This window comes from Polypterus senegalus, chromosome 1 (assembly GCF_016835505.1).
Source record: "Polypterus senegalus isolate Bchr_013 chromosome 1, ASM1683550v1, whole genome shotgun sequence".
In the NCBI taxonomy this organism is placed as follows: domain Eukaryota; kingdom Metazoa; phylum Chordata; class Cladistia; order Polypteriformes; family Polypteridae; genus Polypterus; species Polypterus senegalus.
Window position 1 is genome coordinate 259,689,829 of NC_053154.1, and position 14,041 is coordinate 259,703,869.

At 36.5% G+C, this 14,041-nt stretch overlaps 1 protein-coding gene across 3 annotated transcripts in view; it reads left to right on the plus strand.

Moving 5' to 3' along the window:
- The window catches only part of LOC120541300 (paladin-like), a 237,715-nt gene extending 223,997 nt beyond the window's left edge, over positions 1–13,718 (plus strand). For all 3 annotated transcript variants that reach the window (XM_039772806.1, XM_039772813.1, XM_039772797.1), the window contains exons 19-20: positions 55–210; positions 12,295–13,718. In XM_039772806.1, the coding sequence (XP_039628740.1) occupies positions 55–210; positions 12,295–12,444 (306 nt within the window). In that variant the 3' untranslated portion in view covers positions 12,445–13,718. The remainder of the gene's footprint in view (positions 1–54; positions 211–12,294) is intronic.
- Positions 13,719–14,041: the final 323 nt, after the last annotated feature.

Genomic DNA, 14,041 nt, shown 5'->3' on the forward strand with positions numbered 1-14,041 from the left:
GCCTTTATTTATGTTCACATCTCAAAGGATGTTTCTATTTGTTGTCAATTTCAGATTAAAACTGCCAAGTGTGACAAAGAGAGGCAGATCTTACAGCTACAGAGTCTACAGTACCTGGAACGATATATTTTTCTTATTCTGTTCAACACATACTTGCATCTGGAGAAGAAAGACTCATGGCAAAGACCTTTCAGCATCTGGATGAATGAGGTGAGGAGTCTTTGTAGGCTATATTAGAAAAAATATACAGTTAGAGTTTGCTTCACATTAAAAGTGCCACCTTTAGACAGTCTGGGGGTCCCCCTTCTGAAGACTTGTGTCCAACCTGTGTCCCAGGGTAAAGGAGTACTGTAGTAGGAGAGCCTAGTTCATTTTTGGTGTTGGAGGACTGTAGCATGAAAGGTTTGATATCTTTTTACATTCTCTGTGTCTTAGTCAAGTCATTTTGACACTTCAACCGTATTTTTAATGTAGTATGAATCTGAGTTATACAGTATACTCTTTACACACAACGCCTGGAAATTAAGCATTCCATTAAGTTCTTATAGTTGGGTGCATCCTAATTACAGTTGGTACACTGAATTACAGCTTGCAGGCATTTGTTGTAAATACAAGGACACTAATTAAATTGCACATATTAAAGAGAAATCTAGTTTCACAGCTTCTGCTTCAGGCAATTCTTTGTTTAGCTGGTCTCAACCTAAGATTCCTACGTTAATTCCCTGGCCTGAAGAACCACCAGTTAGTTTAGCATCTTTTAACTACAATAATACATTTTTGACATTTGTGATAAAAAATGACTGTAAGTGTGCAGTGAATCTTTTAGACTCAGTGATTTAAATAAACTGCAGTCTAATTTAAAGAAAGGTTAAAAAGGAAATGCAGAATGCTGATTTAGTGTTGTTCTCACTGGGGTTTTCTTAAGTTTCATGATCTACTCTATTGATGCATGTCTTGAGGGACAAAACACTGATATTTTGTTAAATCACCAGATGTCTGTTAGTGCTTCATAGTATACTCACTAATATGTTAGTGTTTAGAAGGATGCTTTTATGCTATTTGTAACATTACTTACAAAATGTTTTTCATGCGAGATATTAGTCGTCAAAACAAGGGGGAAGGAATTTGGGTGCATATAGGTAAAGATTTAGTAGAAGGCGTAGTAAAGAGAGTTTAATGGTAATCAGGAATGCTTCCAGAGTTAGGCGAGGTCAATAGTGGTATCATGAAGAGAAAAGTACTGAGGTTATAGTTGATTTTTAATTCATAGAATTTAATTTATATAAGATCAAATATAATAAAAAATACATGTTATTTGCTAGTTAGTTACATTTAAAGTTGTCACTAGTTGGATTCAAAGAAGCTGTAATGTCAGCAAAATCATATTGACCTGAGAAAAATTAAAATTTGGGTAAGTATATGGAAATTGAAGCTCCATGTAAGCAAAAGTAAACCCTTTCACATAGAAAATAAAAATATTTAGGAGGGGGTCTGAAACTGTTAGGTATGTTTTATGAGAAATAGTTGAACTTAACACTGTCAACAACTAGACAGTGCATAGAAGTGATGAGTAAAGTCAGAAGGAAGGCATCTACAGTAACGTTCACAGCATGCTGGATGTCAAGAGAGCTTATGCAATGTGTAATATATTTGTATATCAGGCCTCATCTGCATGTCTAAAAATACAAAAAAAAGAATTATTTTTCAGAAATGTAGAAAGCTAAAATAAGTATTAATGGCATGTAATTAATGCATATAATTCATCTAATAAAATATACTTGGCAATTCAACCATTAATTGGAATTAGTTTTGCACCTTTCCGGTGGTTAGAGTTTTTCTAGCTAAGGCAAATGCTTTGGTAGATTTGAGCGAAGAACCTTATTAGGCTAGCCAGTGTCAGTGGTTTTATTGCACAAAATTTCTATTTGTTCTTTTTTACTCTTCCTATATAAGTTCTGCAGATAGAAAGAAAAGTGGAAAGTTCATGTTTTATATTAAGCTTTTAAATCTGATCTTACAGTAAATGACAGCAATAAAGAAAAATCTATTTTAACATTCTGGTTTGATCTGAATTTTTGTTGGCCATGTATATCTCTACTTACACAGCTGTATTCTACTAATATTCAATGTTGTTTTTTCCATGCTGTACCAACCTCTGTTCTGTACGAAGCCCGGAAACCCTTTCAATACTGCTAGGCAGATGGATGAAAAACAAGAGGTCTCCTTGTGCCTTGCTGTGCCAAACTCTCTGTCTAACATAAGCTGAATTTAGATGTTCCAAAGCCAGCAGCTGTCAGAAAGCTGAGAGCTGGAAATTGCTGGTGGCTTTTGTTCAGACCCCCTGTTTCCACTGTCAGCTCTAACTGTAGTGTCGCTAGGTATCCCTTTTTGAAATGTAAAAGTTTGTTCTACCTTTGTTGTTAGTGTGTGTTCAGTTTCTGGATTTTTAAGGCTGATATATTGCTTTATGTGCAGTCATTTGGCAAGGTTTGGTCAGCTGAGCTGGTATGTAAATTCTATTCTTCTCCTGACAGTTTGGCACCCATTCTTTATGCCTCACAGTCAGCAAATGGTGCAACCCCCCCACTGCCTTTTCACTGATGGCGACATTTATACACAGTGCTGTTTAAACTATTTTTGGAAGATTCACCATTTTATAAATCAAATAGGCTGGTCAGGCCTTTCGATCCTTAACTGCAATGATGCAGTGGAAAAAAGTGTTATAAAGGGGTAAATAATGAATGTGCAAATCACAGTGTCGTGTTCTTCTTTTAATCCTGACAATCAGTTTTTCTGCTCCAGTGCCAGTTGTCTTGCCCAGCTAGTTGGGATTTGATTTTGGAACAGAAGTTGAAACTCAGTTGAAAAGACAAGCCTAAGTCAAAGCTAGAAAGCCAATTAAACCAAACAAGAAAACCAAAATGCAAAGCCTGAATTGGGGCAGGGAAAATAAAACAAAAGGATCTAAACAGTCAATTCTTATGCAATGAAACACATACGGAAAATCTTTAGTGTCAGATGAGCAGGAGGTGCAAGGTGCTGACCATTACACTTTTGATGTGATAATGCCACTGGTCGTAACCTCTGGTCAGTTCTTGATGGCAACCACCTTAGCAGGAGTTAACAAAGAACCTATAAAATGGCATCAAAAAAGATGTGAAAATTTAGCAACTAAACTTAGAAATGGAGTGAGCAACCCAAAAACATATAAATAAATAAAAACAAATGACAAAAACACCAGATTTTAACACTAATGAAATGTATCCCTTTTGACAAAACAGTTGCAAGGGAATATTTACTTTCAGCCTGAAAGGCTGTCTTGGTTTGGGCTGCAGCCTCTGAATCTCAAAGGGTTATCAACAAGGAAAGTCTGAAAACAGTTTCAGTGTTACATTGTGTCTATTTTTGATATTTCATGAATTTGACTTTACAAGAAAGGTAAGACTAGAGGTGTGTGCATCTTGCATTGAAGACATGGTGTTTAAACAAAAAAAAAGACCTCTTCTTATATCTGCCTTTACATCAAATGTAGATCAGTGGTCTAAATATACAAATGTAAACCAACAAATTAATCTAATTAAAATTTTTTACAAAGGTTCCTATTTAAGAAATTATCAATAAACAAAAGTAAAGTGAAAAAACTACAGAAAAGCTAATTACTCTCAAAAGAAATCTAGGAACATAATATTTTGGCTTATAGTATTCTTCACCTTCCAAAAGGACAAAATGTTGCGTTTCAAGTTTGCTTATATTTTTTTGCTGTGTAGTTAAGCCTTCTTCACTATTTTAACAGTATAATCCAATACACTACAGTATGTTAGTTTGTTGTGTCCCAAATTTGTAAGAGATGGTGAAATGATAAATCGTATTTGAATACATAGTCCTACTCAGTTCTGATAATGGAATGCACGCTTCTCATTCCATCTCTAATTGTGATGAACACATCTTCAGATGTCCATCTACAGTAAGAATTCATTTACACAGTTATGCATGTGGAACAAGTGATGAGTCAACCCCATGGAGTTTGTCGAAATTACAGAGGTTTTGGTAACTTGCACCATGTTTCAAACAACAAAACTCTCAGACAAAATGAATACTACAAACAAATACAACAAATAGCCACAAACTAGCAAAAATTAAGATCTAATTAGCTATGCAGCGCTGCACTACTAGTGCACAGGAATTAGTGTTATATGTTGAGTGGCAGTACTCATAATATTCAGCTAATCTGGCCATCTAATGAAAATGCACTGTTTATTTTTTCCATTTAAGTCACATGTGAGGTGGAAGTCCAACAGTTAGTACTGATTGAGTCATGACATCACACAAAGCACATTAGCAACTGTAATTACAGTACATATTGGCCTCACAAAGTACAAAAATGCCCATCAAAGTTGGTTGCATTGTGAATTTCCAGGAAAATAATCAGCTAACAAGTGCACCAGTGAAGGCAGCATATTCCCTGCAAAAAATGATTTGACGAATTTCGATAATCAACTCTATGTAGGACTAGGAGATGTAGGAGAAAGCTGCACACTGGCAGTGCTAACCAGAATTGTGCAGCAGGTAAAAACAGGGTTTCAAACATAGTGGCTTGTCTACCCCAGTGATGAAACAAGCTGCTCCATTGTTAATCTACTATCTCTCTCTCTCTCTCTCTCTCTCTCTCTCTCTCTCTCTCTATATATATATATATATATATATATATATATATATATACAAAAATCCTAAGCCTAAAAGTGAAACAGTGACGTTTTTAATGTCATATTTTTTGTCACACTTTAAATTTGGTTCACTTTAAAACCTACATATACTGTATATGTTTGGTATTATTTTCATAATTTGTTGAACTTTAATGTGATGTTGTTAGATTTTCAGATTCTTCTTTCGTTTTTAAATTATAGACTAAAAAATATCAAGAACTCCTGTCCCACCAGCTGAGAGTTTATGTCAAAAGACTTAACCACGCCTGGGGCCGGAAATAAAACACCAGCAATAGGACAGCTGCCGTAGAGGCTTTTAAATGTTCGAAGCGCCGCGCAAGATGCAGATCACGTGGCACAGCAGCAGCAGTAAGCCAGCAGCTGATCGAGCAAAGAGGAAGTAAATAAAACTGTATTTGTTTCCCATTGTATCACCGTTTAAGAGGGGGTTTCAGAGGAGCGACCGCGTCTCCTTGGGGTGCATTCAGCCCTTGTGTTCACAACGTGAGCAGCAGAGACACAAAGTAAAATTCATTTAATGTTCCTCTATTAGTGCGACACATATTGTGTTAACAGAAACGCATACTCACCAAGACACACAGTTGATAGGATAGGCTAAGCACATACTTAATGGCTGAATACTTAATATGCAAATGCTACATTTGAGTCATTTGTTTGGTTTTTGAAGATAAACTAATGTCCATGAGTATAATCCCTAAAATGTGACGAATGTAGTAAAAACACATATATCATAATGTATATTTGAATTGTTAAGATTTTATTGATCGCAGATAACGTCAGTCCAGTTAATTTTCTAAGTCTGGATTTGTACACAGGCTAACAAAGTTCGATGACTCATATAAGACACTTTGAAAACAACACAACAACTTCTGCTTTACAAGAGTTCTAAAAGAGTGGAGTAATTAAAACTAAGAATATTGACAGGAGGCTTTAAAGGTTGGACAGAGGAAAAAATGAGAACCAGATTTAAACAATTAAGCCATCAGGAGTTTGTGACATTTGAAGCTTCAGTTAATTTGACTCATCTGTTAAATTTTACACAGCAGAGTGATACTCTGACAAACATACAAGATTTTAAAAACATGTTGTTAGAAAAACAGCTTTAAAGAGTTTCTTTAAAATGAAAATACCTAGATTATTTGAAATTCACAAATTCAACAGTACAGATATAATCATGTTTGAATTTGTATTTTTAGTGTTGACTTTAAGCTGGATTTTTTAATTACCAGAGTAAGAATGTCAGAGAATGAATGTAGTATGTGCACATGGTACGACACATCAGGTGATCCTTATAATGTCATACTTTTTAAACTCTATCTTCATGTCCATCGCACATTAATATTCAAGCCCTGCATTGTACCTTAATTTTTACGAACGCAAATGCTAAATTTACTTAAATGATAATTGGGTTCCTACTTGCTGAATATGCCTGTATTTTAAAGCCATTATTACTGTTAGAATATAAAATTTATAAATACGATTACAGAAAAAGGCAAATATTGTTCACTTGAATAATGCATGCACTTAAAAAAAAATGTTGAATGAGATTTCTGTTGGTGATTATAACTACAATATAGAAGTTTAGCATATTCATGTTTTTAATGACATTTATAATAAATACATCTACTTTTGATAAAAACAAAAAAACTTCCAGATGTGACAGTTGTATTAGCAGAATTTGCATCCTCGATAATAGCACTTAATTATTAAAAATTCAAAGATAGCATAAAGTACAGATTCAATACTTTCCTAGTTTTAAAGGAAGAACTTATTCTGTCTATGATTAGTTTTAATGTTTCAGCATAATGTATCTATTAATATTCTCACATCAAAACTAGTTTTCTTTCAAACCAAACTGTTTTAAGTATTGTTTAATTCACAATTTATGGCATAACCTGAAAGCTGCTGGTCCACAGAAAGTTTACCTATCCATACACACACTTCCTCAGTGTAATTTGTACAAAAATAAATCCAAGTCTTGTGTTTTATTGAATGATGCTTGACATTTGGCCAGGACAGCCAAGCTTCAAATTTCAGACACAGCCTAAACTGGAGCAGTCTGCGTCACTTTTAATTTGCTTTCTACTTTTTTGGTCTGTCTGTTGCAAAGTTGAATTACCCAAATCATTTCTAGCCCAGTAGTACCCATATGTTAACGGTAATGCAAACATCAGAGGTGAATTTGGAAGACCCAATTAAAAAAACAAAGATCCAGCAATTCTGTCTTTTAAATTTTTCTTGTGCCAGCAGCAGACTTTTATTGACTTTATGGAATCTATTTCATTTAAAAATCACATGCATTGCATTTGAGTAAGAAACACTATTCAGAGCATGTTTTTAATCTACAGTATAGTTGAAAGGCAGCTTGCAGTTTGGATTGGTATAACTGTTTGTTTCCAAAAATATATCACATTTATTTTTTACTCATGAGTAAAATAAAGTTTTAATAAAAAATGACTGTAGATAGTCACTGGGCTTAGATCTAATTTTATGTAAAGTATACTCATATGACCTGACTGACTACAGAATGTTAAGACATTATCACATTAATGGAGATGGATGTGCTGAGACACTGCTGTCACATGTCACTTAGACTGCCTGCCTGGTGTGGTACGTCATTCAGTCTGTAAAAAGTATCAGTGGCTGGCAAGTTCAGCAGTTGTTCTTAGATTTTATAAAGCTGCATGGTGTAGCTGAGCTTCATACAGCAAATATCAAATAAAGAAGGCATTCTACATACATGCACCTCTTATTGGTTATTGTACACACATTTTTGGGTTTCATTTATAATTTTCTTTTAGGATTGTTTCCAGTTATTTCTAAATCTAATTTAGAACTAGTAAGACCCTTAGGCAACTTAGAGATTTATTATAAACATAAAGGTTATGCGGATAAATAAGTGGACCATAAAATATAAAGGCATCTATCACCAATTAAAGAAAACTGTTTAATTCTTCTCATTACCAGCTTCAATAGCCTCCCAGAACAGTAATTCTAAAAACCAGACGGCATAAACGTGTGCTTCTTTTTACGTGAAAATGGGCAGGGGTCCCAACTGTGACAAACCCAGTCCTAGTGCCGTGGGGAGTGCAGCTGTGGAGCAGGAGCAGCATGAGCTGACTGCCAGGGATAACTTTTGCTTGATGAAGTTTGATATTTTGCCCCCATTTAGGTCATTTGACAGGTTAAGTATGAACGGGGAGACCTTTTATAGTGACAGACTGGTAGGTATGGCAGTAAATGGAGCATTGAGTGGGTTAGGCTGATCTTCATCTGGGTCAGTGACTTCCAAACTGTGACATGTGACTTCCTTGGCCTCTCCTATAACTCCTTCCTGTGTTCCCTCTAATTTAATCCCTGCCACATGGTCACTGTCATGACCGTTAACAGTGGTAACTGAAAGGCTGTTGGTGTAGTAGTTAGTGCACTAGACATTAAACTAAAGGGTCTGTGGTTCAACACCCCGACTGACTGCAATCTCCAGATTTCGAAATGAAAATTTCCTTCCAACACTTGGCTAGCATGACAAACAGATGTACTGTAAAAAAAGTTTGAAAAACTATTCTATATTTGTTAGTTTACAGTTGCAGAAGATGGTCAAAATCAAGTTAAACCATTTAGAACACCAAGCAAAAGGCAAAATCTTAAAACAGGCTAAGAAGATGAAACGAGTAAACACTGGGTACAAAACAGGACGGTGAACAACAGAAAGAACACTAAATGACAGCTCATTGTCCTCCCGTCAGGTGACTGCAGCATAATCAAAGTTGAATAGAAGCGGGTTCAGGTGAGTAGAGCCAGGATGAAAACAGCATATGAAAGGGTGGGCCAGGACTGGATTCAAGACCCATATCTGGAACTCCAGAGCAAGTCTGTTAAATATATATATATAATATAAACAAATGGAATGTAGTCTCATTTTGTAAGTCACCTTGGGTAGAGATGTTCTTAATTTGAAATAACCAATAACAACAGGAATAATGTAATTCTGCCTACCTGTAAGGGTCTTTAATTTGTTCTCCTAGCTGACATCCCAAGTGTATTGACTGGTGTATCGCGTGCCCAATGTTGACTTCGGTCTGATCTCGTTCCCTCTGCGTCTTGTTCAGTTGAATGTAATTTTGAATTACAGTACAGGCAGACAGTAATGTTGCCGTTGACACTCTCATGCTCGGAAGAGCTGGCTATACAAATTGTCCTGTTTATTTCTACTCTACGTGTACAGTTCCTGAAGTTGTAATGTGCTGTTTGTTGTGCTCCTTCTACTCTTCTTGAACCTGAATTGTGCTTTACAGTTGTACAGTACCAGGATTGTTGGATTTATGAGGTGAAGTGTACACTTTAAAGATGGTTCTTATCACTATCTTCTATGGGCAGCTGTTTTGCTGTCAGTCATGTCTTTGGTGTTCCAGTACTGTCTAAGGGTATTTCATGTACATTTTGCCCTTTGTGCCCTTTTAATTCCCATTCATTTAGTTTGGTGTAGCTTCTTTCTTGCAGCTTTTTTCCACTCAACCTTCCTTCCGGTTCTTGCAAAGATTAAATCCCGTTATGTATTGGGCTTCTGACTTTATTATGGCATTAACCAGGTTTGAGAGCTGTATTGTGTTTGCATTAGCGCAGCCATTTTTAATGCTAATAAAATGTTCTTGTTGCGTGGGAAGAAAATGCCAGCTTGTCCGCTCCCTGACTGGTGGATCTATTTCTTTGCCGTTGACTGCTAGCTCTATTTCACCGCTTTCTCTGTCTCTCTTGCACTCCTTCTGATATAATCTGAATGATCTCTTTGGTGCCAGGCAGTCTAGGATCAGTTTGAAAAAGTGACTTTTTTGTTGACAGATCTCCCTTTCCTAGGTCTGCTTAGTGTCAAAAGATGCTGGAGATTCTCCTAAATGAATCTGGAGTGCTGGCCTCTCTGGAGTTGATTGTTTGTGTCTTTTGGAACCACGGAGCACTGGCTTTGGAAGACTGCTTTTCCTCGATTGCAGCTTTTACTCATATTTCCTGTGTTTATGTGTGGGTCCTTTCATCATGGTGTGTACATGCTAGCTTGGAGGAAAAAAGATTTATTTTCAAAAATCAGAAATGTCAATAATCTTAGTCAATCTATTTTACATTTTTATAAATGACATGTTTTGTAGTAAAATGAAATTTGTTTACCTAATTACTATTCTTTAATATTTGGCTGACATGTGTATCCATGGTGAGGTGCCACATTTGAGATACAATTGGTGACATTCCATTTGTTTTTCCAATTGGATCACAGGCAGGTGACGTCACACAGTGGCAGTAGTGGGATTTGAACCCTCAACTTTTACAAGCCATCCATCCATTATCTAACCCACTATATCCTAACTACAGGGGGCCAATTCCAGCCAGCTCAAGGCCATTTGCATTCAAACATGTAGTTTTACAAGATTTAAAGCTAAAACATAAAAAAATGAGCACAGACCAAGAGCTTTTGATGTATTAGGCTTGATCTTGGAATTGAGTCAGTGGCCAAGAACACCCAGAATTCACTGTGAAAGGGGCTCACTTGCTAGAATCTTTTGAAACAACCAGAGTGTTTTTGGTTAGTGTATATTGTAATTACTGTATTTACTGTAAATATTGCTTTCTGGGTTTTCTTAAAAACCCAGTAATAAAACCTTTGCAGCTATGAACCTGTTGGGGAGAAAACTAAAACTTGAAAAAGTTTAAAAATGCTTAATTAGAAAGTAAAAAAAGTATTTTTCATTTAAGACAAAGAAACGATGAAACCAATCTGTGCACAAAAAAATAAATAAATTAGACAAACCAAAAGAAGATTGGCAGAGTAGCTTGCAGTGGTAAGAGTTTAAATCGGTGGCGTTCAAAGGCCAAATGGCAGCACCTACGACCAAGCTCGAAGAACTGTAACATTTCTGAGAGGAGTTTCACCGAGCTTTTAGCCTGGCAAAGTCACCAATGCGTACCAAGTCATGCACAAGTTGAATAAAAAGGTCCAGATTGCGTGTACATTGAACCCTGTTGACGTCTGATTTTAAATTCTATTCACTTTTGGAGGAAGTTGTGTTTTTAGAGAGGTGACATTTCAAAACTGTTAACTGATATACTCCTTGATTTTATATCCTCAGTAGTATCATTTCATCCATGTTAGTTTACTGTCTTCACCATTTTTTAGCATATTTTAATGTCTGACTTGTATATTTACTTCATTATTTCACATTTAAAGTGATAGTTCTTTTATTTGATTTTTTAACGTTTATCCACAAACATGACTGCAGCACATTTCTTTTCGCTACCCCCAGCCTTTTTTCTCACAGCATGCCACGTGTACACATTGCAGTAACAGATTAGACTTTCAGATTCACTGCGAGGATTGTAGAAGATTCGGCAAAGATCGTGTTACAAATTCAACAGCAGCTACACTTATGATGCCATATACAGTTACGGCCATGCCTGCAGTAATCCACTTTCAGCGCTTCTCTAGTGCTGACCTTCTGCACTACCAGCTGAAGCTTCACCACATTCCCTTTGGCTTCAGCGACAAGCTGCTGTATTGTACAAAGGTCAGCGCCTTTATTATTAAACCCGAGCCCTGACCAAGGCAGCACCCCTCTGGGGCCTGCTGCTGAAAAATAAGAGTAGAACAAAATGATTTGAAAGCAAACTATGCTCAGATGTCTGCATACAGAGAGAGAATGATGCCAACCATCCATGTGCACCTCAGCTTAGCTTTAGCCTTCTGATAATGTCTGTTATTTCAGTTCAGTTCACAATCAGCAGATAACATTAAATTAGATTAGATTCAGAGTTGAATTTAACAAGTTTGGTTTGTATTTACTTTACTCTCATAATGCACTATACAATTCAGGGTCGCAATATACTGGCACCTATTCTAGACAGCACTGTAGAAGGCAGGAAACCATTGTGGGCCGGGCATCAGTCTATCTCAGGGCCCACTCACGCAGTAGCTGACTGCCTGGCAGTCCATCCAGAACATCTTAGGCGTCGGGTAAATAAACCAAACCTGAAGTACATAATGGAAAACCCACCTTGACGCGAGACAGTCATGCAAACTCAACATGGACAACATCCAGTTGTGGAACTGAACTCCAGTGTAGTGTACTCTGTCCACGCTGTCCATTGTGCCACCCACTGTTGTCTCTGGTGAAACATTTGGAAGGATGTATTGTTATAGTCCTAAGCATGAAGCATTTTATATCCTTTTTTTTTGTACAATAAAGTGCCAAGTAACTTTTTAATGTTTGTATTGAACGTGTTGTACAAAGTCCAGTTCTTTCACAAACATCAGTTTCTAAGACTATTCTAGGATTCACTGATCACGCTACGCAAGAGGTTTAAAAGCAGACCTCAGCCAAATGTTACTGCTATGGCACAATGGGAACATTTACTTCCACCGTCTCTGAAAATTTTCACCCTGAAATTATTTTTCATTATTTAGAAATGAACTTAAGAAGAAGCATTAAATATATATTTTGTAAAGAAAGGAGAATATCAAAACCAAATGTTAAATTGACAATGTTGAGTATTTTCTAAAGTGTTTAACTTTGTTTCTTTCTTGTAGGTGGCAGCCAGGGCCGGAGTTTATGATATTCTCAACCAGCTGGGGTTCGTCGAGTTTGAAAACCCAGAAGACACAGCACTTGCCAGGCTGCGCTACCGTTGGCGGCAGCAGCATGTTCACTCACTTCCGTTCCAAGGAGAGTTAATTTAAAAGAAATACAAACCACTGCAGGCTGCCAACTATATGTCATGCAGTGTTGGGTCTGCTTTCATAAAATCTGAAAACCTTAAGGAAAGAAAGGCACATTCTTTTTCTCCCAGTTTGTAAAACTTTGAAACTACCTTTACATTTATGAACTGTTAGGTATGATATAATGTTAAGACATTTGCAGTATGTGACCAGGTTCAAATAGAAGGCTTGGTTCAGGACTTGCCACATAAGAACTGTCTGCTTGCTTCAGGTTATGACCTGCCATAACTGCTAAGTGGGACTTGGAAACAGCAGAACGAATGAGGGCGTCTAGCGCTGGGGCCGGTGCCGGTGCTCACCCTCACCGTGGCGTTCACACAGACTTTGTTTCAGCTCAGGCAGACAGCTGCCAGATTAGTAATTTATCCATGATTGCAATTTTAGATCATGCTATTATTCTTTATCATGCTTTAAACATATTCTGGCCATGTTCAGTTGGGAAGGAGAGGGCTGGGAAGGTAATATAATTAGGGGGAAAAAAGGAAACAAAAATCTGTTCCTGTTTTAAAATGTCTGCTGTGACATTTTAAGCTCCCGTGTAAATGAAGTATGGTTCACATGTGCCAGTGGTGACCAGGAGAGGGTTATTAACTGTCTTCTCCAAACCCCAACTCTTTCTGTTTCATTTCTGTAGAGGGTGTAAGACAGGGAGCTGGGAAGGAAATGGCCTGCGCTCGGTTTGAGGGAGAGACCCCAACAGTACTACTTTGTAAAGTTTTTTTTTTTTCTTCTTTCTTACAGACATTGCCAAACTTATAAACAGAATGTTTAACACTTACTTGTAATAGTGGTTGTCAATTAATTATATAAAAAAAAAATAATAGTTGTTTTTTCTGTTTATACACACTGTATATATCTCCTTATTTCACTTTATTCTATTCTAGACAATATAGGTAAGTTGACCTTTTGTTAAAAATGAATTTTTACTTCCAGAATGCAGGCCCTAGGATATTGTTTTTAGCAAAACAGAAAACCTGCAACTAAAGAAAAACAGAAATCATTTTACTTAAGTATGGCTGTTGTGATCAAAGATATCTAACTTCTAGTTCTTGCCAGTTATATTTGTATCATCTTCCATAAACTGTTAACTTGTGCCATCCATCCAGTTTTATTTTACCTCCAGCATTTGTTTTTTTATAAATAATGCTTTAGTTTTGTTTTAGATTGATGTATGACTTAATTTTTGAACTGTTTACTGTCATAATACAAAACCATAAAATAATATTTTTTCACTGCTTTGCTTCTCTTTTTATTATAAAGGCTGTCTTTTTGGTCAAGATACCTCAAATCAGACTCCTGCTACTGGAAATGACTTTACGAAAGGTCTGCCAAAAGATATTAGAAGTGTGTCATCTTGTGCAATTTATAGGGTAAATACGCAGGTATAGTGCTTGTTGTGTGTAGAAATACTACAATAACATCAGATTACACAACGTCTCTTTTGTTCCTTGTTGAATGAAAGATCTGCTGCTTACTTTTACTGTGTTATACCAACAAAACATTGGCTTCTCTGAAATGTCAGATTTTGTATTTTTATTTGTGTTACTCTCCCACCACA